General features: G+C 37.4%; 3 protein-coding genes across 3 annotated transcripts; 2 read left to right on the forward strand and 1 right to left on the reverse strand.

Moving 5' to 3' along the window:
- Nucleotides 1-543: 543 nt before the first annotated feature.
- LOC125473598 (putative disease resistance protein At4g19050) lies at nucleotides 544-5111 on the reverse strand. The gene has a single exon (XM_048576672.1). The coding sequence runs from the start codon at nucleotides 5109-5111 to the stop codon at nucleotides 1251-1253; it is 3861 nt and encodes a 1286-aa protein (XP_048432629.1). The 3' UTR covers nucleotides 544-1250.
- Nucleotides 5112-10798: 5687 nt separating this feature from the next.
- LOC125473599 (disease resistance RPP13-like protein 4) lies at nucleotides 10799-12232 on the forward strand. The gene has a single exon (XM_048576673.1). It carries the CDS (start codon nucleotides 10799-10801, stop codon nucleotides 12230-12232), a length of 1434 nt encoding a protein of 477 aa, XP_048432630.1.
- An 11507-nt stretch (nucleotides 12233-23739) lies between these two features.
- On the forward strand, nucleotides 23740-25041 carry LOC125473600. Its single transcript, XM_048576674.1, has one exon. It carries the CDS (start codon nucleotides 23740-23742, stop codon nucleotides 25039-25041), a length of 1302 nt encoding a protein of 433 aa, XP_048432631.1.
- Nucleotides 25042-25974: the final 933 nt, after the last annotated feature.

Consider the following 25974-nt stretch of genomic DNA (forward strand, 5'->3'; position numbering starts at 1 on the left):
GAGTTTCAGGGGGTAGCTCTGCACATGATTTATGGAGAATGAAGGGGAAAACGCCGCTACATTGGTTGGAAATGTAGCTAGGGCCTAACACGTGGTCCTCACAGGCATTGCAGAAGTCGTGTTGGACATTTTTCTGCTCTTCTTTGAAGATCAATGGATGCTTGTGACTAAAATGTTGAAGCTCCATCGATCTCTCTTCAGAAGCAGTACACACAACACACACACAAATATATATATATATATATATATATATGTTAGCATAAACCTTATAAGCCATGCTCGGTAAAGCTTTCGTTATTTATTACTTAAAGTTGTTATTCTTAGTTGTCACCTAAGCAAAGAATCCAAAAGTGCCTGCTGATAGGGGGAGAGCATTCTGTGCAGTGCATCTTAAGTTGTATTTTCTTTGTGAAAATCTGAAGTTAACTATACATGACTTGATTGATGTATGATTAGTCGCACAGATGGTAGAAAGTTTTGAAGGCACATAAAATAACCATGGCATTTGATATTTAATATTTGAGTTGAATAACTGCAGTGACAGCCACCTGAGAGCTAGGAATCAAATGTCGTATCAGCCAAAAGCCTCTTTGACGCTGGAATGAGGAAATGTCAAAGCTGTAATGAACTTAACAGAGTTAAGGTAACTGGCGAAAATGTGCACAAGCTGTTGAAATGAGAGTCGCGAGCACAAATTCGCTATCCATCAGAAGCAAACGAATTTTACTTGCAATTCTGTGTCGTAAAATGTAAGGACATAGTCTGCTTTTGTTGCAATTTCCATCTTTTCGTCTGCAATGAAGGCACTTTATTTCCGTGACATTCAAAACAAATACGCACACACTCCAGTCCCTCTAACTAGACATTATAAGAACAAAAATCAGCAACAACAAAACTCAGCATTCGGAACCCTGCATATTTGAGAAGAGAAATCACATAGGAAAAAAAAAAAAGGAATGACAGTAGAAGAAAAATGAAACAGTATTTACCTGAGTTCCATCCAAACCCTGCGTATTTAGAAACAGATATTTTCTGCTTTTCTGTCAACTGCATGACACCCATGCCGAATGAAATAAAGATGTATGGGAACAAGAAATTTTTTTTTAAGGAAAACAATTGCATCATTTGGGTGTTTCATAAATCATCTTACTCTCAGGAAACATAAAGTTCAATTACATAGCACAATCAAATCACAAACAAAACATAAACTGCATCTGGAAACTTGCCCCAGTTGAGGATTACTTGCAGGCCTAGTCGACCATAGCAGGAGGGTCCTTCGTAAACTTAGGGCATTCCATAACTTCAACATCCACTAGACCTGGCAATTCAATCCCAATGCTCGTCAACTTTGGCAGTTCCAACAGATACACTGTCCTTAACTTTTTTAATGTATACTTAGATGGTGTATCACATTCAACCAAAGTTTGCAATCTATAACAAAATTGCACATGGAGAATTTCGAGGTTTTCTGGAAGCTGGGATGAGGGAAAGACATTCACAATCATTGGACAACAATCTAGAAACAAATGTTTAAGATTCTTAAAGCACTTTGGTTCTGCATTCCCATTGTATAGACTTCTCAACTTCGGAAGGTTTGAAAACCATAGAATCTCTAAACTTCTCCCCAGTCTGACATTTTCCTCGTCTCCACAGAGAATGCTCTCAATTTTACTGCATCTCTCTATCCAACAGCCCTTCATTACCTCCACAACGTCAGCACCTAAATCACATAGGCAACTTATAATGTCATTGTCAACCAAAGATATACAGTTGGAATGCTTGAGGACACTTTCGAAACCATGAGGAAGACTATATGATCCATGGATTTCCAAAGACCGATCATGCTCTTCAGGAAAACACAAGTGTCTGGTGCTTGAGTACACATCTTTGACAATTTCATCTTTGCAGCAGATGATATCTCCATCTTCACCTTGCTTCTTGGTTACAAAGAAACAAAATCTTTTGAACTTTGTTTCCCACACCTTGGGATTTTTGTCCAAAAACTGAAAAATTTCCGTTCCACTTACAGATATGGAAGGTTTGTCATTGTCACAAAAGATATCAGCATGCTCGAAGATACCACATTGATCCCAGTTGACCTCTTGTGGTATACGCCCTAACTTTCCAACATCGAGATCATGCATACTCCTCACATCTGGAAGATAAAGGCACTTTAAACTAGTCAATTGAGATATCTCATAGGGAAATTTTTTCATTCTGTTTCCTGAAAGATCCAGAACCTCCAGACGACTAAGTGATCCTAGCAGCTGCAACTCTTCTATCCGTGAACAATCTTTCAACAAGAGCTGGACGAGGTTGCTAAAAGTGTTTAGAGGTGGCAGACTCCCAATTGCTGTTCCAGAAAGATCAAGAATCTCAAGCAGTGTTAGTGCTTCAAGGTTTTGCACCGTTTCCAGCGACGAACAACCTTTTAGTGCGAGTTGTCTGAGGTTGGTGAGTCTGGACATGGACGGTAGCATTGTAAGTGGGATTCCACATAGGTTGAGAATTCTAAGGTCATGCATATGCTCCAAGAACCCAGCTTCAAAGTCAACTAAAGAAATGGCACCACATAGATCAAGTTCCTCAAGTTTTGACAGATGTTCAAGAGGAGGGAGCTTTTTTAGGTTGCTGCAATTTCTGAGTAAGAGATGACATAAGATTCTGGCTTTGGGAAGGGAAGGTAGAAACTCAATTTTAGAGTCTGAGAGGTTGATTGTACGAATGCATGACATATTTTCAAAGGACTTTTCATGTATTCCTTTCAATGCCGTACAACCTGAAACGTCAAGAATCTCTAATTTTTCAAGGGCATTCAGGTGGGGCAAATCAACCAATGCCACACAACCAGAAAGATTGAGAGCCTGGAGTCTGAGAAGGCCCTCCATCGCAGGCAGTTTCTCTAGAACCGTACAGTCCATTAACAGGAGTTGGCGAAGGTTAACTAGGTTGGACAAAGATGGTAATTCTTTTACTTTGGCTTTCGAAAAGTTGAGAACTCGAAGGAACCTCATATGTTGTAAGGATTTGTCTTCAATTTCAGCCAGATTTCTTGAGCCGGAAAGGTCAAGCTGTTCAAGCTCTTTAGTTGCTCCTATGGGGGGCAGTTTTACAAGCTGAGAACAATCTCTTAAGACAAGATCAGAAAGGTTTCTTACACTTGAAGGCAGACCACTAATTTGAGTCTGAGATAAATCAAGGACTTTAAGGCCATCCAATGGTTCTTTTTGTATTTCTTGTAAACTTGTAGCATCCGAAAGATCAAGAATTTGAAGCTGAGTTAGTGTGTTCAAGATGGGCAGTCTTTTTAAGCTTCCGCAACCAGCTAATAGAAGCCGAGTGAGATCACCAAGATTGTGAAGAAAAGGTAGGCGACTAATTTGGGAATTGGAAAGATCAATTAACTGAAGTTTCTTAAGCGGAGCAAAGGTTTTGTCTTGAAACTTTTTGAAAGATGTAGCACCATGAAGATCAAGCACCTCGAGGTTTTCAAATGATTTCAAGCTTGGAAGCTCTATCAATTGAGAACAACCTCTAAGGATGAGCCACCGTAGTTCAGTTTTTTGAAAGAGAGATCCAGGTAGTGATTTGATATTGGCACCAGAAAGGTTAAGGCTTCGAAGGTGAGGCATGTCTGTGAAAAGATCGTCATCGATTTTCTCCAAGCAGGTTGCACCAGATATCTCAAGAACATTTAAGTTTTTAAGTTCTCGGAGACGAGCAATTTTCTCTAAGAGATCACAGCATCTGAGCACAAGAATAGAAAGGTTCTTTAAGCTAGTCAAGGACAAGGGTAGAGATCTGAACCTGGGATTCAATATAGTTAATATTCGGAGCTCCTGCATTGGTTGAAAATATTTTTCAGGGACTTCTCTACTGAGGCAGCGTCCATCCATCACAAGTGTAGAGACTTTTCCCCAGGTTTTAGCACTGCACGGCGATTTTATCATACCATCAGTGTGTGTAAGCCTCCCAAGACCTTCCCACTTGGAATTTGCAAACACATTAACCAATCCCATGCTTGCAGTCCCAGTAAACCCACGACAGCGGTGATCAGCTATATTTGAAAAGATTCCTTCCATGATATTATCCTCCTGGCGTCTTAGCATGCCACGATCTATAAGATCCATCAGAACGCGATGTCCTTGCTCATAGGCTTTCTCGATATGATCAATGCATCCAACATACCCTTCCATTATCCAATGAGTGATCAACTCTTTGTAATGCAGACAGACATTATTGCTGAAAAATTGCTTGCTATGCCAAAAACAGTCTGCCCGAACACCGCTTGGCAATGTGTCATACCAAGCACGATGTAGCAGATTTATTGCAGCTCCCTCATCATCAGCTGCTGCTTCCGAAACACTTTCCAATGACCAAACCCCAGAACCAATATGTTCAACATAATTGAATGCTTTTGCTATTGCGATGATTTCACTAGGCATGGACTTTCTCATCTCCACAATCACCTTGGATAACATTTCAAAGCCCGGAGAGTCGGAAATTACTTTCTTGATATTTTCTTTCAATAAAAGCTTGGACTCTTGTGTAGACAATTGATCTACGTTTATGCTGTGCAGCCATGTGTGGATGGTCTGAATTGCTCCATGCTCCTCCTCTGCGGTGTGCTTTTTGTCACCATCATCTCTAGTTATTAAAACCTTAAAAGAACTCATATCATTCAAACCCAGCAGCTTCTTCAGTTCTGAGATAATGTCTTTCACAGACTGCTCGTAAGGAACATCATCCAGAATTAGTAGAAAATATTTGTCTTCTTTATGTGCTGCGGATATCAATCCTTTAAGCTTGATGGCTTTTCTTTGTTTCAATTCCAGCCTCATGTTCTCCTCCTCCTCGTCACCATTATATTCCTCATGAATAGAGATTAGAGATAGCTGGCCGGCAATGTTCTCAAGTAGAGAGCTGCTGTCATATTGTTTATCCAGATACACCCATAGACTGTCATGGATTAAGTCTCTCTTCATGCTTATCTCTCTTGCCGTCCACGTTTTCCATTCTCCACGCATACCATCAAGAACAATTGTTGTTACACCATCATTCTTCAGCGGCTCCAGTATCTTTTCTATCCGTTCCTTCAAACCTAAAGCCATTTCTGACTCCAAAAATTAAACAAAAAGAGTCTCAGAAGAAAGTAAAATAGCAGAGTTATCAGCACCAAGGAAAAACGAAACCAAGTACAATCAGATGTTCACATACCTAATTCTTCAGTGCAAGCAAACGCAAATGCTTCCTTGAAAAGTTAAAAGAAACTCCGTTTTCCCCTCACCGGAGAGTAGCTAAAATTGGAATGATACCAGGTTTGCAGCTTCGGGGCAGCCTGCATTGAATTGAGTCATTCATTAGCTTGCTAGATGGTAGATGGTAAACCACGAATCAGCAATTAAAAAACAAAGAAATTTTTTTGTTCAACTATTATATGTCATGGAATTGCAAGGTTTCGGGTGAATATTAAAGCTTGGTTAAATTGAATTATATGGTTCAGAGATTTCAAAGGGAGCTTATACAAAATTACAAATATGTACAAAGCCACACAAGTACTTTGATAACTTAGCAATTTATTCACCATTTGTATCGAAATTTAAAGAATTGTGGATCCGAAAAATAGAACCATTTTATATTTGAAATAAACGGAGTATCCTTTCTTGATCTAGAGAGCTCAAACTACAATATGATGATAATAAAGAAGTTGTCCTGAATTTTAGAATATCACTATAAAGAAAGTAACAAAAAAAACATTAACACATGAGCCAGTTTTCGGCATATCGAATTAATTCATGTTAAATACAATCCATAATATGAAATTTGGTCGTAAACATGTGTCTGAAATCTATGTGAATGAACTTACGTAAAAACCTTTGAAGAAATATATTTACGGTGGCTTTGTCTATGGAGGAGATAGCCTCGCACACCACGGCAGTGCACTGCAAATGGAGATGGCCACCACCGTCAAGCTGTCCAAGTAACTGAAGCTGGAGAGGAAGGAGGCTGTGGACATTTGAAAATTGCTGAGAAAACGCACCATTACGTTATAAAAGAAATTTTTATTTCCTAGCAAGTGATATTGTAATTTGAAAACGCGCCATTAGGTTTTAAAAAGAAATTTATATCTCCTTCTAAAGCTACAGCAATGTCACCAAGCTCAAGTCACATGACCGCTCGAGTACTTAATCTTTTGATGCTTGGGTCGGCTGCTACCGGTCTTGTTATTTTAGGGAAGACTTTGGATTCGGTCTCTAGTAACTAACACTCTTTAACTAAAACTTTAATGATATTCAATTTTTCATCATAGTCCCTTGACATTGAAAACCTCATTATACTAATATTAATATGCATATTTCTATATGTTTGACGTTTATGAGATTTATAATCCCATAAGTGCTTGTATATATATGTGGCATATAAATCCTAGATTTAAAGTCCCTCATTATATTACAATGTAATAATATGAAAGGCTACAGTAAAAAAAATTCAAAATGAATAAATGATAAAAACAATGTAATAATATGAAATTATAAATAGCAAAAGAATGTATCCATAGTGTTAAAAAATTATAAATTAATAAGCTATATAGTAATGTACCCAAAAATTCATATGGATACATTATTTTGATTGAAATTTTATTACATCAAAATCTTTGAATAAAATTTTATTAATTTGAATACTTTAATTGAAAGACAAAATATTGAATTTTAGTATTAATTTCTCCCTATAATCTTACAAAGATTGATAATTCGTCTAACACTTATCAGATTTGTCAGTTTTACACAAAATAAATGTTTTATTTTATATTTTTAAATAAGGGTACATTTGAAATTGAAAAAGGGGTACATTTATAGATTTTACATTAAAAAATTTGGTTCATTTTAATAAAAAAGGGTACATTTACAAAAAAAAAAAAAAAAAAAAAAATAGGTACATTTTACATATAAAGAAGTGGTACATTTTATAAAGTAGAATGGGTACATTATGGGTAAATTATGGGTACAATAAAAAATAAAATTAAAAAAAACTACAACTAAATCTTTTAAAGAAAATCGCACAAAAAGAAATTAATATATGGGTGCAACTTAAAAATAAAAAGAAATTTAGTACAAATTTAAAAAAGGGTTACAAATTAAAATTGGGTACAAACTAAAAATAAAAATATATGATACAATGTATAGCCATAAATATAAATATACCAAATGTAATGTTTCTAATACTAAATTAATATATTTTAGAAATTTAATTTAATATGCTAATATGTAAATATTTTATTATTGAAATAATGACATTCATTAAAACCTAAGGACCTTGATAAAAAAGTTGCAAGAAATAATCCATAATCTGAAATTTGGTAGGAAACATGTGTCTAAAGTCTATAGGAATGAACCTACGTAAAACCCTTGAAGAAATATGTTCACGGCGTCTTTGTCTATGGAGGAGATAGCCTCCCACACCACGGCAGTGCACTGCAAATGGAAATGGCCACCACCGTAGTAACTGAAACTACAGAGGAAGGAGGCTGTGGACATCTGAAAATTGCCAAGAAAACGCACCATGACATTGTAGAAAGAAATTTATATCTTCTTCTAAAGCAGAAGCAATGTCACCTAGCTCAAGTCACACGACCGCTCGAGTACTTAATCTTTTGATGCTTGGGTCGGATGCTACCGGTCTTGGTATTTTAGAAGAGACTTTGAATTTGGTATCTAGTCACTAATACTCTTTAACTAAAACTTTAATTGTATTCAATTTTTCATCAAAGTTCCCTTGACTTTGAAAATCTCATAATATCAATATTAATATGTATATTTCTATAAGTTTGACATTTTTGAAGTTTATATTCCCATTTTGTGTGTGTCTATATATGTGGCATATAAATCCTAGATTTAAAGTCCCTCATTAATTATATTACAATTTAATAATATGAAACAGCTACAGTAAAAAAAATTTCAAAATTTTTTATTGAATAAATGAATAAAAAAAATTGTAATAATAAGAAATCATAAATAGCAAAAGAATGTATCCATAGTGTTACAAAATTGTATATAAGCTATATAGTAATGTACCCAAAAATTCATATGGATACATTATTTTGATTGAAATTTTATTATACCAAAATCTTAATATAAAATTTTATTAATTTGAATACTTTTACTGAAAGACAAAATGTTAAATTTTAGTATTAATTTCTCCCCATAATCTTACAAAGATTGATAATTCGTCTTACACTTATCAGATTTTTTAGTTTTTCACAAAATAAAATGTTTTATTTTATATTTTTAAATAAGGGTACATTTGAAGTTGATAAAGGGGTATATCTATAGATTTTACATTAAAAAATTGTGTTCATATTTTAGAAATTTCTTATATTAAATTAACAAGGGTACAAATGCAATGTTTCTAATACTAAATTAATATATTTTAGAAATTTAATTTAATTATTCTAATATGTAAATATTTTATTATTGAAATAATGACATTCATTAAAACCTAAGGATCTTGATAAAAAATTGCAAAGAAATAAGATTTTAATCAATGAAATATAAAAAAGAGGGATGAGAACCTAACATTTCCTTATTTTAGTGTTTATTGATTCGTATTTTATTTATCCTCGTTTTTTTAAATGAATCTCAAACTCACACCGAAAAAAATTGTTAGGTGGTATAAATGTATTCTTAATTGTAGACCAAATTTAAATGTTTTCAATTAATTTGTACTAATTGTTGAGGTCTTAATTCCACGATATAAATTTTTGTTTGGTTTTTCTTAACCAATCTCTGTTCAACCGCATCATGATACTACAAATCTCTAAGAAATTAATACAAAAATTAAGCAAATTTACACAAGAAAACAGTACAGCTTAATTGTCTTTTTATCACCTAATAAAAAGCTCTCACAATCAAACTAGCATACGGGCACATACAAAATATGTAAGAAATTTTTATTTTTTATTTTTTTCTTGAAATAGAAGGAGAGAGGAAGAGAGTGATAGAGAATGTGAGAGTGGGAAGTTTTTTTTTTTTTTTTTTTTTTAAATGGAAATGTGTTAGGATTATATGCAGATGAGGTTTTCGAAAAAAAAAAAAACAAAACAAAATTTGGTTGTGTGAAATTAAATTTCTGTCTCATATTCCTTATTCATGTTTTGTTTTAATTAGAGAGTTAAACTGGTAATTTCATAGAATTTTGATTGATAATGAATGTTTTATTAATTAGTAGAAAAGAGATAACGACAGCCACAAGCACCAAATTAACACTTAAATTTTTAACCAGATGAAAAGACATAATCGTGCACAAAATAATGAAGAAAGTTAGAAAGAGCAAAAACCTGATGGTGGAGTTGAAACTGTAAGTCTGAGAGTTGAAAACCAAGCTCTGCACGACAACGCTAAGGAGACCAGCTTGCTTTAATTTTTAATCTTGTTTTCAGTATCGCTATTTCTTCTGAACAAATAACTTTGGTTAACCCCTCCAGTTGGTTTTTGCTTAAATGTTTAATCTTGTTCTCGGTATCGCTATTTATTCTGAACAAATTTGGTTAACCCCTCCAGTTGGTTTTCTTTTCTTTTTTTTTTTTTCCCTTTTTGCTTTTCCTTTTCTTTAGTTGCAATTTTGGAATTTTTTTCCCTTCTTCCTTTTCCTTTTCTTTAGTTACAATTTTGGAATTATTTGGCGTAAAATCCAAATATTTTGGATTCCTCCTCTTTTCCAAAGTTTTATACTCGGCGTCTTGTCTGGTTGAAGAGAAATTCTCATGGCTGGGCCTTGTTAATCTCTTAATTTTAGACCTTAAACAACCATTAGACATTTGTTACGAAGTGAATAAACAACCTGTTGTTGCCTCATCCTTTTGGACATTAAAAAACCGAACAGGAAATTGCAGATTCCTTATTCTTATGCACTACTTGGTTCGTGTTTCACTTTGAGTTTCAAATATGCAGTAGAAAGAGTGGACAATGTTTCAGACTTCTTTGGACTTGATATTTTATAGTCCAACTCAAAAAGAAATGGGAACCAGGGTTTCTATTTTGATCCGCGGAACGATTGAACTAAAACTAATTGGCTTTAAGAAAAGAGGGATTGAACAATTCATATTTCAGTTACTGTTGTTTCCTACATTTTCATGTTCTCTGATGTGTATACACTTGTATACTAAGGCCTTTATCTCTGTTTTTCTTCTGCAGAATTGATGCAGATCAGTAGAGATTGGATTTGAAGATCTAAATTTTAGCAGCTCTGACGATTCGATACGTTTCTTCTGGCATTGTGGAACAGGAACAAAGCGTGCAATATAGGAATTATTTGGCAACGCACATAAGTGAGTGACAAGGCTGCCTTGCCAAACAAATGCCAAAGGTGATTTACCTGTACAACTATTTAGCTGATGCCTTCCATTTCATACCTTTTTTCTGGGCTATCATGTTCCCTAAATAATTGGGCTTATTTTTATTTACTTCTCTGTTCCGTTCTTTGTTGTCATATGAGATTTCTCATGACACTTAAGTAAAGTTTGATTTGGAAATGTGAACAGTACTGAGGTGAAGAGACTCATAAACTCGTTAGTCCTCCTTTCTCTGCAGTCTCCACAGCTTGTTCGTGTTTTGGACTTTCAGTTTCGAATCCACCCAACACATCAAGTATTTCTCTTTCTTCTTTGGTTTCATATATTGCGTTCTTAAACTGTCTGCATTACTTATGTAACATAAAACCCAGATGCATAAATTTCTAAATTATTTATTTTGCCAGTTGTCGTTACAATTTCGAGTGATAAGGAGTTGCATCGGCTGCTTCTATGGCTCAAGAAATTGAAAAGTACCTAATGGAAAAGTTCCGGAATGGACTTGATGGGAGAGACAAAAGTATCTCTAAGATTCCAAGGTACAGCCAATTTCAAGAAATAAAAATTTTACTTGATGACATTTTCAGCTCATCGTTGCATGATTCATCCATCAGAAATAAGCTTTACGACCTGAACAATGTTTTGGCTGAGTGCCAGATGCTTTCGAGAAAACTCGGTTTCAACTCTCCCAAGGAGCTACTCACCATAAACAGAATCAGAAGGGATTTAAACAGGATCAAGAGGGAGCTCAAGGTTATAAAGGATAATAAGAGATCATTGCATGGAAATACCGATCCACAACCTAATAATGGTCAAGCAAGCTCAAAGGGTGGAGAGCTTTCGAGGTGGACTACTCATTCACTAGATGCATCCAAGGTTTATGGATTTGATGATGATGTGATTTTGATGAAGAAGTTGCTTTTACAGCAAGGAACTGATGATCGGTTCAGGGCAGTAGGCATTGTTGGTAGGGAAGGTATAGGAAAAACAACACTTTGCCAGGTCTTATTCAACGAACAAGAAGTGAAAAACACATTCCTTCCGAGGATCTGGGTGTGCATGGCCAGACACCCGGATGACGACGACAATGAGGTTCCGAAAATAGTAATTGTCAAAAGAATGTTGATGCACCTCGGAGTTGGAAAGGAGATGGTCAAGTCCGTTTGTGAGAAGCATGGCCTCGGGGGACTGCTGTATGCTCTTCGCCTGCAATTGATCGGCAAGAGGTATCTGATTGTGCTTGACCATGCCAGGGAGACGGACTCATGGTGTGGACAGCTGGATTCGTGTTTGACTCGTGATAAGGAATGGGATGACGGCCTTGCATTTGGACTCCCAAAAGGGCATGGGGGAAGACTCATAGTCACAAGTCGGAATGAAGATATAGCAAAAATGATGGTCGGGAAGGAAAATATACATCACCTTCTGCCCCTTTCGGATCATGAAAGCTGCTGGGCGATATTCATAGACGCAGTTGGTCGGATTCCCTCCAGTCCCTCAAACTTGGAAGATGTGACAGATGATGAAGGCTTATGGGCGCTATTAAAGAACGCTGTTGAGAATAATCGGACTCCATCCAGACCCTCAAACTTGGAAGATCTGATAAATAATGAAAGCTTCTGGGTGACATTCATAGACGCTGTTAAGAATAATTGGATTTCAATTCCATCCGGTCCCTCAAACTTGGAGCATCGGGCAGATAATGAAAGCTTCTGGGAGATATTCATGGACCCTGTTAAGAATAATCGGATTCCATCCGGTCCCTCAAACTTGGAAGATCTGAAATTTGAAGTCAAAGAAAAATGTGGGGGCATTCCATTAGCATTAAATATGATGGGACAGGCAACGCAAGAATCACTTATGATCATTCGTGGCACGAATCCTTAGGGGTTGGCAAGGATGGGTCCAAACCCAATTCTTGGGACGATCGAACTCATAAAAAAATAAATCAGAACGGGACGGGTCGGGTTTTAAATTAAACCGAACTTGATCTGGCCTGTTTGAAAGGTGGTTGTCCACATTGTGGGCTCTATGTAATATGTTAATAATTTAGTTCTCATTGTTGTAAATATGAAAAATCCTAAGCCTATATATAGGCCATCTAATAAGATGAACGAGGCACTCTAATTTCTCCTCCCAATCTCTTCTTCTCTATATTTTTCTATACTTTATTCATAACACGTTATTAATAGGCTTTTGATTTTTGCATTTTTCGATTTTATATGAGCTAGAGTCATTGCATGGTTTGGAGGTTTCTTTTGTGCTCAACCAATAGACTTGATGATGCTCTTAATTTTGTTTTCGTATAACTTATTCTCATATACATGTTTTTCCACAAAGATTCTATACCATGATGATATGCACAACTTGAATGGTTTTTTTTTTTTTTCTACTCATGATTTTCTTCTTCTTCGAAAATTTCACATGCTTATAGATGCATATTTTTTTTATTGGGGAATTGTCCAAGTGTTTTTTACATGAAACCCACCACCATGAGGTTTTCTTCATACAAATGCAGTCTCATATTCCAGTTTCATATTTGATAAATTGGGTTTGAATCTCCTACACGTGCGCTCTCCTCTCATCTCTTATCCCTCCCCTCTCTCCGTCTCCACTGGAAAACCCACAATCTTTCATCTTCCTTTTCTCTTCCTTTCTCTCCGCTCCCTATATCTCCCGATGTGAAGCCCACAAACCAAGTAGTGACGTTTGAAAGCCTCAAACATGGCGGCACGAAATAGAGGTACAATGACAGTCGACAACCGCCTTCGCTGGCGATGAATTTGGCCATCAGAAAGTGTCTTATGATATGTTGATTATTCCTTTTGCATTTGATTGTGAGTATATAAATTAGGATTTTTGGGGATTTTAAGGTTTTCTGACTCTTTTTTTTTTTTTTTTCAGAATTACTCAAATCAAAACTGACTTTTCTGTTGCTGGCGACCTCTACTTGCTTGCTCCCTTTCTCAGTCAATGAGTTTATAAGACAGGTATATATTGGTTTGATGCATTTTCATTTTACAAACCATATAAGATTAAAAAATAAAAAAAAATAAAAAAAAAACAACTTATTGGCTTAATTCCTATTGTCGGATGTTTTATAATTTTATAGTGTCATTGTTTATTACCGAGTAGCCACTGTAGAGATTATCACTTCTGTCCCCAACTTTTTACTGATCTCTATCTACTTCGTCTAATTATTTAAATTTTGCTTTTTTGTCCATTGTTGGTTTTTAACACATTTTGTAATTGTGAAACAGGTATTGGATTGATTGTAGTAAGTGGGATTTTTTTTTGTTAAACATTAATCAGACCCAGACCTTTGTGTCGATGGAAGTCATTGCTGCTGGGTTAGCTAGTGGGATTTTAGTTTGCACTGGCAGATGTACATAATTTCCTTTATTGTTTTTTGTTTTGCTTTTTACCAAGGTGAATGCTGGATTTGGGGCCTTAAGAAGTGAGAGAGCACAAAAGCCAGTAGCTCGGTAAGTGTTATTTTTATCCCTAGCTTTTTTTTGCTGAGTAGAGGCTTTCTTTTCCTGAGAAAAAACCCTGAATCCATTCAATTGCAAACCCTAAATCCATTACTGAAAAACAAAATATAAAAATTAGTTGTTGAAATTTGTAAAGGGGTTGTGATGGCAGCAAGTAGTAATAGGGTGTCCATTTGATTCAACAAGAAAGTGGTCGATCCCCTCCTCGAAATCCTCCGCAGGCACCCTTTGCTCTCTCTCTCTCTCTCTCTCTATCTCTCTCTCTCTTATTTTGTTTTTCTATTTCAGATTCACACATTTTCTTTTTTCTTTTTTGTTTGATTGATTGATAATGGTCCAACAATTTTTTTCTTAAAAAGTCATACTTCATTGGTACTTTTATTTGGCGGTTGTTGAGAAATAAAGAAAGTTCTAAAATTTGATTTGGATTTTTGAAAGGGTGCAGAACCTAAGTTGTTGGCCTTCTCTGCATCTATTTGCCTTACCATTGGATTATTTCCAATATGCGTTACGTATATATTGCTCAAGTTTTCTGGGAAATCTAATATTGTTTGTGAATTATGGTTGTATATTCATTGTTGGTTTAACTTCCTCACCTTAGTTAGTAAAGTTGAGACAGACAACCAAGTCCTCAGGTCTCTCTCTGTGCATGCATGTATGCATACATAATTTATGTATGTATGTGGTTGTACCATACTTGACCAATCCTAAAACTACTGAGCACCGGTCAACGTTATATCGTCAAGGACCCACAAAAGTTTCCCTCTAACGAAGAAGCCAATCAGAATGCAACACATGTCAATGTCAAAGGCCAATCACAACGCGACACGTGTCAACATTAGAGGCCAATCACAACATGACACTTGACACTTGTCAAAGTCGAAATAAAGCTAGAAACTCTATTCTATAAAAGGAGATCATTCTCCCACAATAATCCCTAATATCATTTGTACTAAATCATTCACTAGAACTCACTAAAGAGAGCTTGAATTTATGTATTTGTGTAAACCCTTCACAATTAATGAGAACTCCTCTACTCCGTGGATGTAACCAATATGGGTTAACCATATATATCTTGCGTTTGTTTCCGTGTCTCTGCCCATTTACATACTTATCCACACTAGTGACCAGAGCAATCTAGCGAAGGTCACAAAAACTTGACACTTTCTGTTGTACCAAAGTCCTCACTGATTTTGTGCATCAACATGTGGCGCCGTCTGTGGGAAGTACTTTTATTCCTACTTTCTCCAGCTTTGTCAAGCTGGTTTCCACCATTCGTACACTCTCTTTTGACCAGGCATCCCTCTCCAACATGAAGAGCAAAGGGAGCCACAACATGCAAAACGAGACACCCCACTCGTGCTTAGTACGAGGCAACAAAAAAAAGAACAAAATAAGTGTGCTCTTCAGGCTCAAGTCGATAAGCTGGAGGCTCAAAACAATAAGATAGTGATGAAGAATGAGATCCTCCAAGAGCAATATGAAAAGGTATTCGAGATGCTCCACGAGGCTAGGCATACTCAAACACATGAGCTCATCGCCCATGTCGAAGTCAACCATCGTCTGAGTGCCCCCCAACACAAAGGGTCACTGGTCTTCAACATGGAAATTCCTGATGAGGAGCGTGTTACTTATCAATGTGTTAATCAACATGAAACTTCTCTCAACCCAGGTACTTCGACCCAAAACAGGAGAAGTGGAGGAAAGCACCTCCTCGCAGAGGGAGTGGAAGGATCAAAAGTTGTTTATCGCGACTGTCAGGACTTCCTAAGGTAACGTCGAGATAACCATATCTACATAATTTCAAAGATCAATGATCCAAGGGTTTCTGAAAGACTTGGTCCCCTACCAATGCTCAGGCTAGCTACCAATCTAGGGAAGGAGTTACAGGTCTTAGAAAAACATGAAGGTATAGGGGACTCGGAGGTATTCCGACAAACATGCCTTGGAAGCCAGTACGGTAAATCCAAGGAAAAACCACATGCCTTCGATCAAACGTCCTTACTTCCAAAAGACGACGGAGACTTACGAAAGAATGCTTCAATAGTACATGACTCCATTCAGGACCCCCTTGTCCTACAGCTCCTTGAGGAAGTAAACAAGTTGAAGGCTGAATGTCAGGCCCAGATACCTAACTAGAACCAACCCAGGCCTGGCCGTCTTACAAGGAGGATCCTTGACACCCCCTCCAAGCGAAAACAAAGCAAAATCTCGGCTTATAACTCTATACAGGAAGAGAGGACCCGATTGAACACCTTAACCTCGTTGAGTCCACCATGGTATATCAGATGCACACCGATGAAGAATGATGCCTTCTCTTCCCCTCCACCCTTTTTGGCAGAGCTCTAAACTAGTATTGCCATCTGCTACCTAAGACAGTAAACTCATTTGAGGAATTGAGGAAACTGTTTGTCTCTCAACACATCTTCCAGACCGATCGTTTGCATTTTGCAAATGATTTGTACATTATTCGCCAGAAGCCGGACGAATCACTACAAAAGTATGTCAGCTGCTTCAGCCATGAGTATTCTCACTGCGCTGAGGCAGATGACAAGATCGCCCTCAAGGTGGCCTACGTGACTATTTCTTCAAGTACATGATCAATGCCAACACTTGGAAGACTTACTTTGAGGTGATGGCACCTGCTTACAATCATGCCTCCACCGAATTTCTTCAGCCGGTCAAGCTTTCTCTTCATGCTCGTAGAGTAGTTATGTGCAAGCATGTGCAACTGTCTATTCTCGTGCTTGAGCCATCTGATCTCCTGTTTGAGACTTGCTACCTCAGCCACCAATGATTCAACTTGGCGGGTTCAAGCAAATAGGCATTGGCCCATATTAGACATAAAACCCGCACACTAAACACTAAGAGCCATAGAATCCTTAACAGCCAACTCATCGGACCGTTTGGAAAGTATTTTGCTATCTTTGGGAGTGAGAAAATTCTTGGCCACCACCGCAGCAGTCATTTCATTCTTCATCACAGAGTCCCTAATGGTAAGAGGACCAGTTAGGGATAGGAAGGATAAGCGCTATATGTTGTCTTGAGGAGACATGGATGCCTCTTCCACAACATTCAAGTCAAAACAACGATCGGATGGGCCATACATTTTCAAAAATGATGAAGGAAAAATGAGGTCCAATAAATCTCAAAGGTACAAAAATAAGGGGGAAATTTCTACAAGGAGTAAATTTCTGAACGTACTTCGTAAACACAATTGTTGCCCTTATAAAAGCAAGGACAACATGGCTGCTTGTTCAAAAATCGAAGAGGCACCACTCTCCGAATTTTGAGTGCCAGATTTCCCTGGATAAACTTCATCGACAATCTTCACACGCAACAACAGCTTCTCGAATACCACAATTAACTTTGTCAAAGATCTCTAACAAAGTTAAGATGCATGAATTTTGCAATGCCAACTACCCTACTATTACCCATAAAGGCAAAGGAATAACATCACTTGCTAAGTGGGAAATCCCTATATGTGTCGACTTCCATCTTCCATGGCAAAGCAGACTTGTGAGAATGCCTAATTTTTCCCTATCTCCAAAGAATGCATCTTCAAAAGATCTGCTTCTTCAAAAAATGAAAAGGCAGCACTCTCCGATTTTAGAGATCTAAATCTTCAACAAAGCTGTTTGTTCAAAATACTCAACTTTCTTTCCCCCAGATAATACCTTTGTAAACAAGTCACGCCAGAGCAAGAGTATCTCATATCATCAAGGTCAACAGCAAAAGTATCCCATATCATGTTTTTTTCCCTGCCTTTTCCTTTGCCCTTGCTCTTACCTGCAAGACAAGGAGAAAGAAAGCAATCAGTAAAAACCTAAAATCAAACTTCCGATCTGGAACTGATTGCCCGGAACCTTTGTCTGGTTGCTTACCTAGCATTACTCTCGAGTACTCATCCTCAACTATTGTCAAGGTCACGAATTCCTTCGGAAAATACCTCATAACAGTTGAAACGATATTAGCTCTTTACACTCAAGCTCCCAAGCATGGATGAGTCGTTGAGAAGTAATGTTCAGAAGAACCATTCAAATGCAAAGGTTACGCACCACTTCTGCTATGCAAAAGATTGAAGCAGAAGGTTCAATGATGAGCCGGAACAGGTCATTACAGCACGACGCCCTTCCTGCAGAACCGTATAATCCAAACAGAGGAGTCTAAGTCAAATCCAAGCTCGGCATCACTGCCCTATCTGAAGAGCTTGAGAAGCTTCAACAACCTTTCGCTGGCATCGTCACTGAAGAGCAAAGCATCCCTATACCATATCCACTACTTTGTCAACAGCAAAAGTATCCCATATCATCAGGGTTGAACGTACTCTAGATTTGACGGACTTATTTTGACTCTCAAATTCTTGAGTCGACCTGCTCATTTGGAGGAAACTAGAAAACCCTCCATCCCAGTTCAAGAATAAGCCTGTGGAAAGTCAACAAGTATAACAAAACATGTGCCGATTTATCCATTACTTCTTTAAAAGCAAAAGTATCTTATATCATCTCTTCTCCATGTCCTTTTCTTTGTCTTTGTTGCTGTCTGCAAGACAAGAAAAAGGAGAACAATCAGCCGGAACCCGAAATCAAACTTCCGATCTGAGATTGATTGCTTGGAACTCTGATTGCTTACCTTGTCTATCACCTTTTTCGGCAAATCTCCTAGCTCATCGACTTGAAAGACTCCTAATATATGGTTTGTATAGCACTTGACCAAACCTAAAACTACAAGTAAGCTTCCAGTGAAAATGATAAATTACCTTGTGCATCAACATCAGCTAAAAATACCACTCCTGGATGGAAGACAAATACTTCCAGAGAAGATGCCATATCTGACTATGGGACAGAGGTAAGTGAAAACGATACCACACTTCGGTACTTAGAAGTTTTGTGATTACTCAACAGCTTGGATCTTGCAAGTCCCCAATTGAGGAGCTTCCCTCACTCGAGAACTTAGGGGAGCACTGTTTGTACCATACTTGACCAATTCTGAAACTACTGAGCACCGGTCAACGTTATTCCGTCAAGGACCCACAAGAGTTTCCCTCTAACCAAGAGGCCAATCACAATGCAACACATGTCAATGTCAGAGGCCAATCACAACGCGACACATGTCAACATCAAAGGCCAATCACAGCACGACACATGTCAAAGTTGAAATAAAGCTAGTAATTTTCTTCTATAAAAGAAGATTATTCTCCCACAATAATCCATAATGTCATTTGTACTAAATCATTCACTAGAACTCATTCAAGGTCTACTCCTTAGACGTAGCCAATCTAGGTGAACCACGTATATCTTGTGTTTGTTCCCCTATCTCTGCCCGTTTACATACTTATCCACACTAGTGACCGGAGCAATCTAGCAAAGGTCACAAAAACTTGACACTTTCTGTTGTACCAAAGTCCTCACTGATTTTGTGCATCAACAATATGTATGTGGATGTGATGATTGTTTAATTGTATAAACTAGGGATTCGGGCAATAGGATTGTTTATCATGTTTACCAATTAAATGGAAAAAAAGACTAACTTAAATTAATTTCACAGCAATTTGTTTTGTCCTGATTGAAATTGAATTGGTTGAAATATGTATAATTGGTTTGGTTGTGTATTCGATTTATTGACGAGGCATGCAGTTTATTCAAATTGCTTATTCGTAGAAAAATTTGATGAGTTTTGTGGAGCTGCGGATTATGTTATGCAGCGTAATCCGTTAAATGTGATTGGACATGATTAGAAGAAAATGTTATATAGTAATGTTTGAGAAAGGAATAATGGGTCATAGGCTCATAGCTAGCTGAGAGTATTGTCGAATATAATTGTAGGTAAGTGCTCAAATTGTGAGAAAGGTTAGTGTGCATTGCTTTTTGTGGTTATGAAGTACTGAGGGGAGGATTGATATTTTTGGAGCTTAACATTCCAGAGTTAGCAAATGAGACTTCTATCTAGGAAATTTAAACCCCCGTGAATCCGTGATCTCAGGTTTACATACAATAGGACTAGTGGAATAGACTTCATAGTTGTACATCTATGGCATCATTACACTGTGAAATAGGACTTCAAATTCACTGCTCTAAATTTGATGGTCTTCCAGATTAGTGTTATGATTACATAATGCCCCTTTCGGATCATGAAAGCTGCTGGGCATTGAGGAAGAGTCATAGTCACAAGTCGGAATGAAGATGTAGCAAAAATGATGGTCGGGGAGGAAAATATACATCACCTTCTGCCCCTTTCGGATCATGAAAGCTGCTGGTTGATATTCAAAGACGCAGTTGGTCGGATTCCGTCCAGTCCCTCAAACTTGGAAGATCTGACAGATAATGAAAGCTTCAGGGCCATATTCAAGGACGCTATTAAGAATATTCAATTTCCATCCAGTCTCTCAAACTTGGAAGATCTGAGATTGGAAGTCAAAGAAAAATGTGGGGTACTTGATTTTTACCAATTGTATTTACTTTTCAAACGTTTAGAGTCTAATTAATTCATTTGAAAACATTGTTGATCTGCATTGTTTCGCAGATCACAACTTTGATTTCGTTAAATAAGTTTGTAATGTTTATAAATATGACTTATAACCAACGTTGAAAAACATGTCTGGCAACTTCAAACAAGGCACCAAGAAGGCCTTAGTTTTGAAAGAAATCAAAATGTCTCATTGAGACAGATATTGAATTGAATCGTAGCAAATAATTCAAGTAAGCGATAAACTGATATATCTTTGAACTAGCTAGATTGAAGTGTTTAACCCTGTTTTATATGTTGCAGGGACAGGGTAAGGGTGGTTTGAACTACGGGATGGGTTCTTCCTAATCATACTTAACTTAAGAAGATGATTGTCATCTGTACTAGCATACTAAAATTATCTGTGCATTCCGTGTGCTAAGCTGCATCCTACCCTGCATTCATAGAACATTCATGTTAAAATCATTGAACATCTTTTTGGTTTCATTTGTGAATAAACCAGTATTATTTCAAATTTCAAATTTTCATTTCATTGACATAAATTAAAGATTATCCTTGAGAACAAAAGAAGTATATGGTACCTGTATAATTAGACTTCTCCTCTTGGGATTTTGTTTGTTTATGTGAAGCATGTCGACAAGTGCGCATATGAAATCTTGCCGTTAGAAGGCATTTCTTTGTCAACGTTCAATTCGAGCTCTAATTCCAGTGAAATCTTGCTCCTTGAGACCATTGGAGGAACTATCGTACACCCTGATTAACCAACCCTCCAAGGCCAAAGACTTCCTCTCCATAGCAACGGTGACCATGAGAAGAAGATGGCTACTCAAATGTAAAAGTTACTTAAGGGTCTTATTTACATCAGGCAAGCTTTCACTAGACTCAAGAATTTTGAAAAAAACGCAAGTGATCTTTTCAAAATTCTCCTACAACCACAACAGTCTCGACCCACTCTTGGATAGTCCGACACAGTCAACCAACATCCATGACTCACGGGCTAAGAAGTTTCAACAATACAAACTTCGGGTGCTCACTGACATAATCATGAAACTAAAGATCCTGATTCTGGCAAAAAATGCTGTTGAACAAGGCCATTCTTCATTGCTGACCGGCATTGACAAAGAGCTTCAACAATTGCCCGAATTACATTTCAGCATGGTGTTTTCCACCAGCTTGGCTTTTAAAGATTTTCTAAATGTTTATGACAGTTTTGATGTTACTACAAAGTTGTGCTCCTTGCGTTTTGCGGTGTTTCTTGCACATGAAGTTATAAAAAAAAAGCTTTTGGTGCAGAACTCCAGGTTCTTTTGTTTTCTGGTTTCTACAATGCACATTAACTGTTTGTATCTAATATCTTCTCACCAGCAGAAATTAACTGATCTTTAATCCCTTTGAGTCTGAGCATGAACTTGTCCACAGAATCTTCTCCTTTCTGTACAGTGTGAAATTCTGTCTTCAGTTGATTCACACGAACCATTGTTACTGATGCAAATCTTGCTTATAGGCAGTTCCAGGCTTCTTGTGAACTCTTTCATCCAATGACATGCTCCATAGCATCATCGGAAAGAGTAGCAAAAGCAAAAGAGTTTATGTGCATTGTAGAAACCAGAAAACAAAAGAACCTGATGGTGGTCGAAATCTTGACCCAAATCACAAAAAAGCACAAATCTTGCTCCAAGAAGTTAAAAGAACCCAGCGGAAGACCGGCGCTGAGGACTGAGTGATACCATGATAACAGAAGTGAAGGATTGCAGAGAATGTAACAATGTTGCAGAGAAAGTAACAAGCAAAGAAGAAAGAAGAACAACTCTTGAGAGAGAAAGAGAAAATGTAAATTGTATTTCTGTATTGCTTAATCGAATGACCAGAGTTATTACACTGTTTATATAGCCACACATGACTTACACTCTAAGATACCTGTTTTAACAGAACTAACTACCTAACAAACTTCTGATAACAGTGTTAACACACTAACAGCTACTAACAGCTTTCTTAACAGACTTAACAGTCACTTAACAGCTTACATCATTCATCCTAAAAAGTAAAACCCCTCCCGTATTTGTAAGTTACCAAATGGGTAAAACTAATTAGCCCCTGCCAAGCAGCGGATGACTAGATCGAATACTAATTAAAGAAACTGGACCTTTCAACTAGTTAAATTATCAAGTTTGATTAAATTATCAACACCTTTCAATACTTAAGTGTTTAATCCTCTGTCAACTAGTTAAGTATTAAATTATCAAAACACCTTTCAAATAGTTTGAGCTGTAGGAAGGATTCTTAAGTTGTTCTCGGTGTAATGAGCAATATATAAAATCAGCAATGATCTGCTAAGTTATTATCATGTAGAGATTAGATAGAGTTTTGTACTAACATTGATGTGCTAAGCTATCGGCAATGGTTTTCAGATTTGTGCCTTGCAGCCGTAGGCAGTTTAACACACTGAACACTCATATCAAAGTTGCGCAATGATACAACTGAAGCGGGCGACTGCTTTACTTCCATAGACAAGGCAAGGGATGCCTCTCTCTTTAGTAAGGCCTGTGTGGAAGGACATCCAGGCTTTGTTCCTTTGATTTGACGGGATGTTTATGAGCCTAATATTTGAATGCAAACGAAGATTGCATAGGTCAAATTAGAAGGACATCTTTTTTATAACCGTAGACAAAACCTTTGCTAAAACTGCTGCACATACGACACATAAACACGTTATCAATAGAAGGTGCCTTTGGTTGCAAGAGTAGCAAGTGCCAATATTTGCGTCCGAGCATCCATTGCAGAAAACTGGCCTATTGTTTTCATTTTTCTGCTCTAATTCCTTAAACATCAATGGATGCTTGTGACTGAAATGTTTAATCTCCATGTCCTCTCCGTATACCCGGTAATGCAAAGCCCTCCAGCTAGCCCAAACGGTGAGGTTGGGTGGGGTAATGGGTTAGGATTAAGATGGGTCCAGGGTCGAATCCCTGCAACCGAAATATTTGTTAATTCTTATTCTTTCTTTGGGTACATAGCATAGACTACAATTTTAAAACCCCTTGTATGAAAGCAGGAAAAAGAGGGTATCTTTGTATATTTTCAAGAGAATTAATCATCTCCAGGAAAACGAATTATTCTTGACGTTCTCTTTATACTTTTCCTGTGCTAACCTTGTCCTTGATGTTGATGTGTCAAGCATTTAGCAGCATAAAAAATAAATTAAGTGCAGCAGTTTGAATAATAATACTAATATTATTATTGAATGAATACAGCAGATTGTCAGCTTATCAAGCATTGGACTGTATGTGCCGGCCAAATACTGCTTGAAAATAGTCCAATCGGTCAAGGACTTGGGAGCTTCAGTTGCGGATATTTCAAGAAATTGTTGAGACCCGCAAAAACTTAAATTTAACGAAGAGAAAAGCACTTTTTCGAGAAGCAAAAGCAGTGGAAATAATGGAAAATCAGAAGCTGAAGTTTCATCACTTTAGCCATGAACATCCATTGGAGCTTACAAATTATTCACCTTCCAAACAGAACAAAATCTGTGCAGGGTGCAAGCTCATGATACAGTCCGGTAAGGACTACTACAGCTGCCCAACCTGCCCATTTTTATTGCACCAAGTATGCTACAACATGCCCCGCAAGATGCGTCATCCGGCACATCCAAGCCACTACTTGAACCTCCATCCTTCTCCTCCTTCAAGCACCAAAGGGGCCTTGAATTGTCGGGCTTGTCGAACTCATGTCGTGGGGTTTTACTATGATTGTGCCGATTGTGGCTTTTACTATCATAGCTTGTGCTCGGGCCTGCCCTTCTCCATTAAAACTTCATCGCACCCTCATGCATTGAAATTATCATTTTCTCCACCGTTCGATTTGAGCTGTGATCTCTGCAATGAGCCTGGTTATGATCAATGGCTGTATCGGTGTCACATTTGTGAGTTTGATTCTCATATTTCTTGTGCCATTTGTAATATGCAACCAGGTCTTGAACCTACCCAAAATCCAATTCCCCCACTGCCCACCAACGGGTTTACAAGGCAGAGCAGCTATTCTTCAGGAGCTTCTTTCGGGATCAATGAGGCAGAAAATTACAACAGTGAAGGTAATGAACTCTTGCATTTGGTAAGACAGATAGTTTTTAAGGGTAACATTAAGAGCATTGGTGACAAAAAGGTTTCAAGTGCAGCAGTCACCGGCTGGGATAAGAGATTAATTTCTCCGAAACAAGAGTTCAACGTTACAACTAGCAAACTTGGAAATGGTGGATCACATCAAACGGATGCAGACATGGCCATCACTTCTTTGAATTCAGAAGATACAGCAACTTCGGTTTCTGAAGACATTACTTTGACTCCAAGTTATCAATTCAGCGATGCATATTTTTCAATAGATTTGGCGAAGTCTTACACATCTGATGGTCAGAAAATTCAAGCAAACAGGGAAGGTCCAAACCAAGGAACATTAAGCTACACCGACAGTACTATTCCCCCCAACAAGGTTTTCAGCAGCGCCAAACCAGCAAAGCAACCCAGTTATGTTAATGTATCAGGTACTAATTATTCCAATAAAATTGGACCGGAAAATAAGCTGAATGAAGCATTCTTGACTCGAAATGACACTCTTACAAGGAAGGAAGCAGGCCCAAAGGAGATGAAGAGAAAAGCTAGTGATACCATGGGGAGCTCGGACATTGGAAATCAGAGTACTAAATCAGATATGGTAAGTGATACCGAATTTCATACCATCAGTTGATCCTTATTTATGTGTCTGCAAAATGAAGAATCTGTTTATCACACTCATTATTATCACTTATCATCTGTAGATAGTACATGAATCTCCAAATTAAGTCTTCTTTCTCGAAACTGTAAAAATAGTAAAAGAGGATTTTTGTTTACAACCTGATTGACTATTGGTTCAGAATCTGTCACATAAATACCAAATTTTTCGTATGATTTTCATTTTTTTTATCCTTTTGCTTTGAAATAATTAGAGGAGAGTATTATTTATCTTGTTCCTTGTCCATCAAGAAATTTGGTTTAGAGCTTGACATTAGGAGTTAGCCATAGAAATTACTATTCCTTAATAAACCCATGCTCACAGAAGAGAGTTATATAACTTATGTTATTATGTTTGCAGGATAGTAACAGCCCTTCCTGTTGGCTGAGTTGCTGCAATACGGGCTACGAAAGAGGTAGGGATTAAAGTGTTCAGGAGGCCAGAAGCATAAGAAAACTGATCAGTTACCGAAAAGTATTTCTGAGTGTGATTTTACATGTTGAGAATTCATATCATAGTTCCAATAATTTTTGTACAAGAGCTACAAAAAACGAATTGTGAGGATCCCGATTCGATTTCAATTCAAATTTTTGTTTATTGTTTCAAGAGCATGCATGAGTTGAAAAACCCTCTTCTTTCCCAGTAATAATGATTAACGGTTGCAGTATAAGACTCAGTTACTCATGAGTCATGATGCAGACACCAATAACCAAAAGCAAACCAATGCGAACACAAGATAATTGCAGCTGTCATCACATACTAATATCGTTGTTATTTGTTAACATCAGAAGTGATTAACACTACGCTTAATGTCAAATTCTTCATTCTATTCCTCCTGTTAATTGTCTCCCTCCCAGCCTACATTTTAAAACTGTATGTATCACTACCAAGTCTCGGGCAAGATATTGT

This window comes from the organism of the source record quoted next, unplaced genomic scaffold (genome assembly GCF_019419815.1).
Source record: "Pyrus x bretschneideri cultivar Hongxiangsu unplaced genomic scaffold, Pyrus_bretschneideri_v1 Contig9, whole genome shotgun sequence".
NCBI lineage: Eukaryota > Viridiplantae > Streptophyta > Magnoliopsida > Rosales > Rosaceae > Pyrus > Pyrus x bretschneideri.

Coding starts and splice junctions, on each gene's coding strand:
- LOC125473598 (XM_048576672.1), bottom strand. CDS start 5,111: ATGGCTTTAGGTTTGAAGGAACGGATAGAAAAGATACTGGAGCCGCTG.
- LOC125473599 (XM_048576673.1), top strand. CDS start 10,799: ATGGCTCAAGAAATTGAAAAGTACCTAATGGAAAAGTTCCGGAATGGA.
- LOC125473600 (XM_048576674.1), top strand. CDS start 23,740: ATGGAAAATCAGAAGCTGAAGTTTCATCACTTTAGCCATGAACATCCA.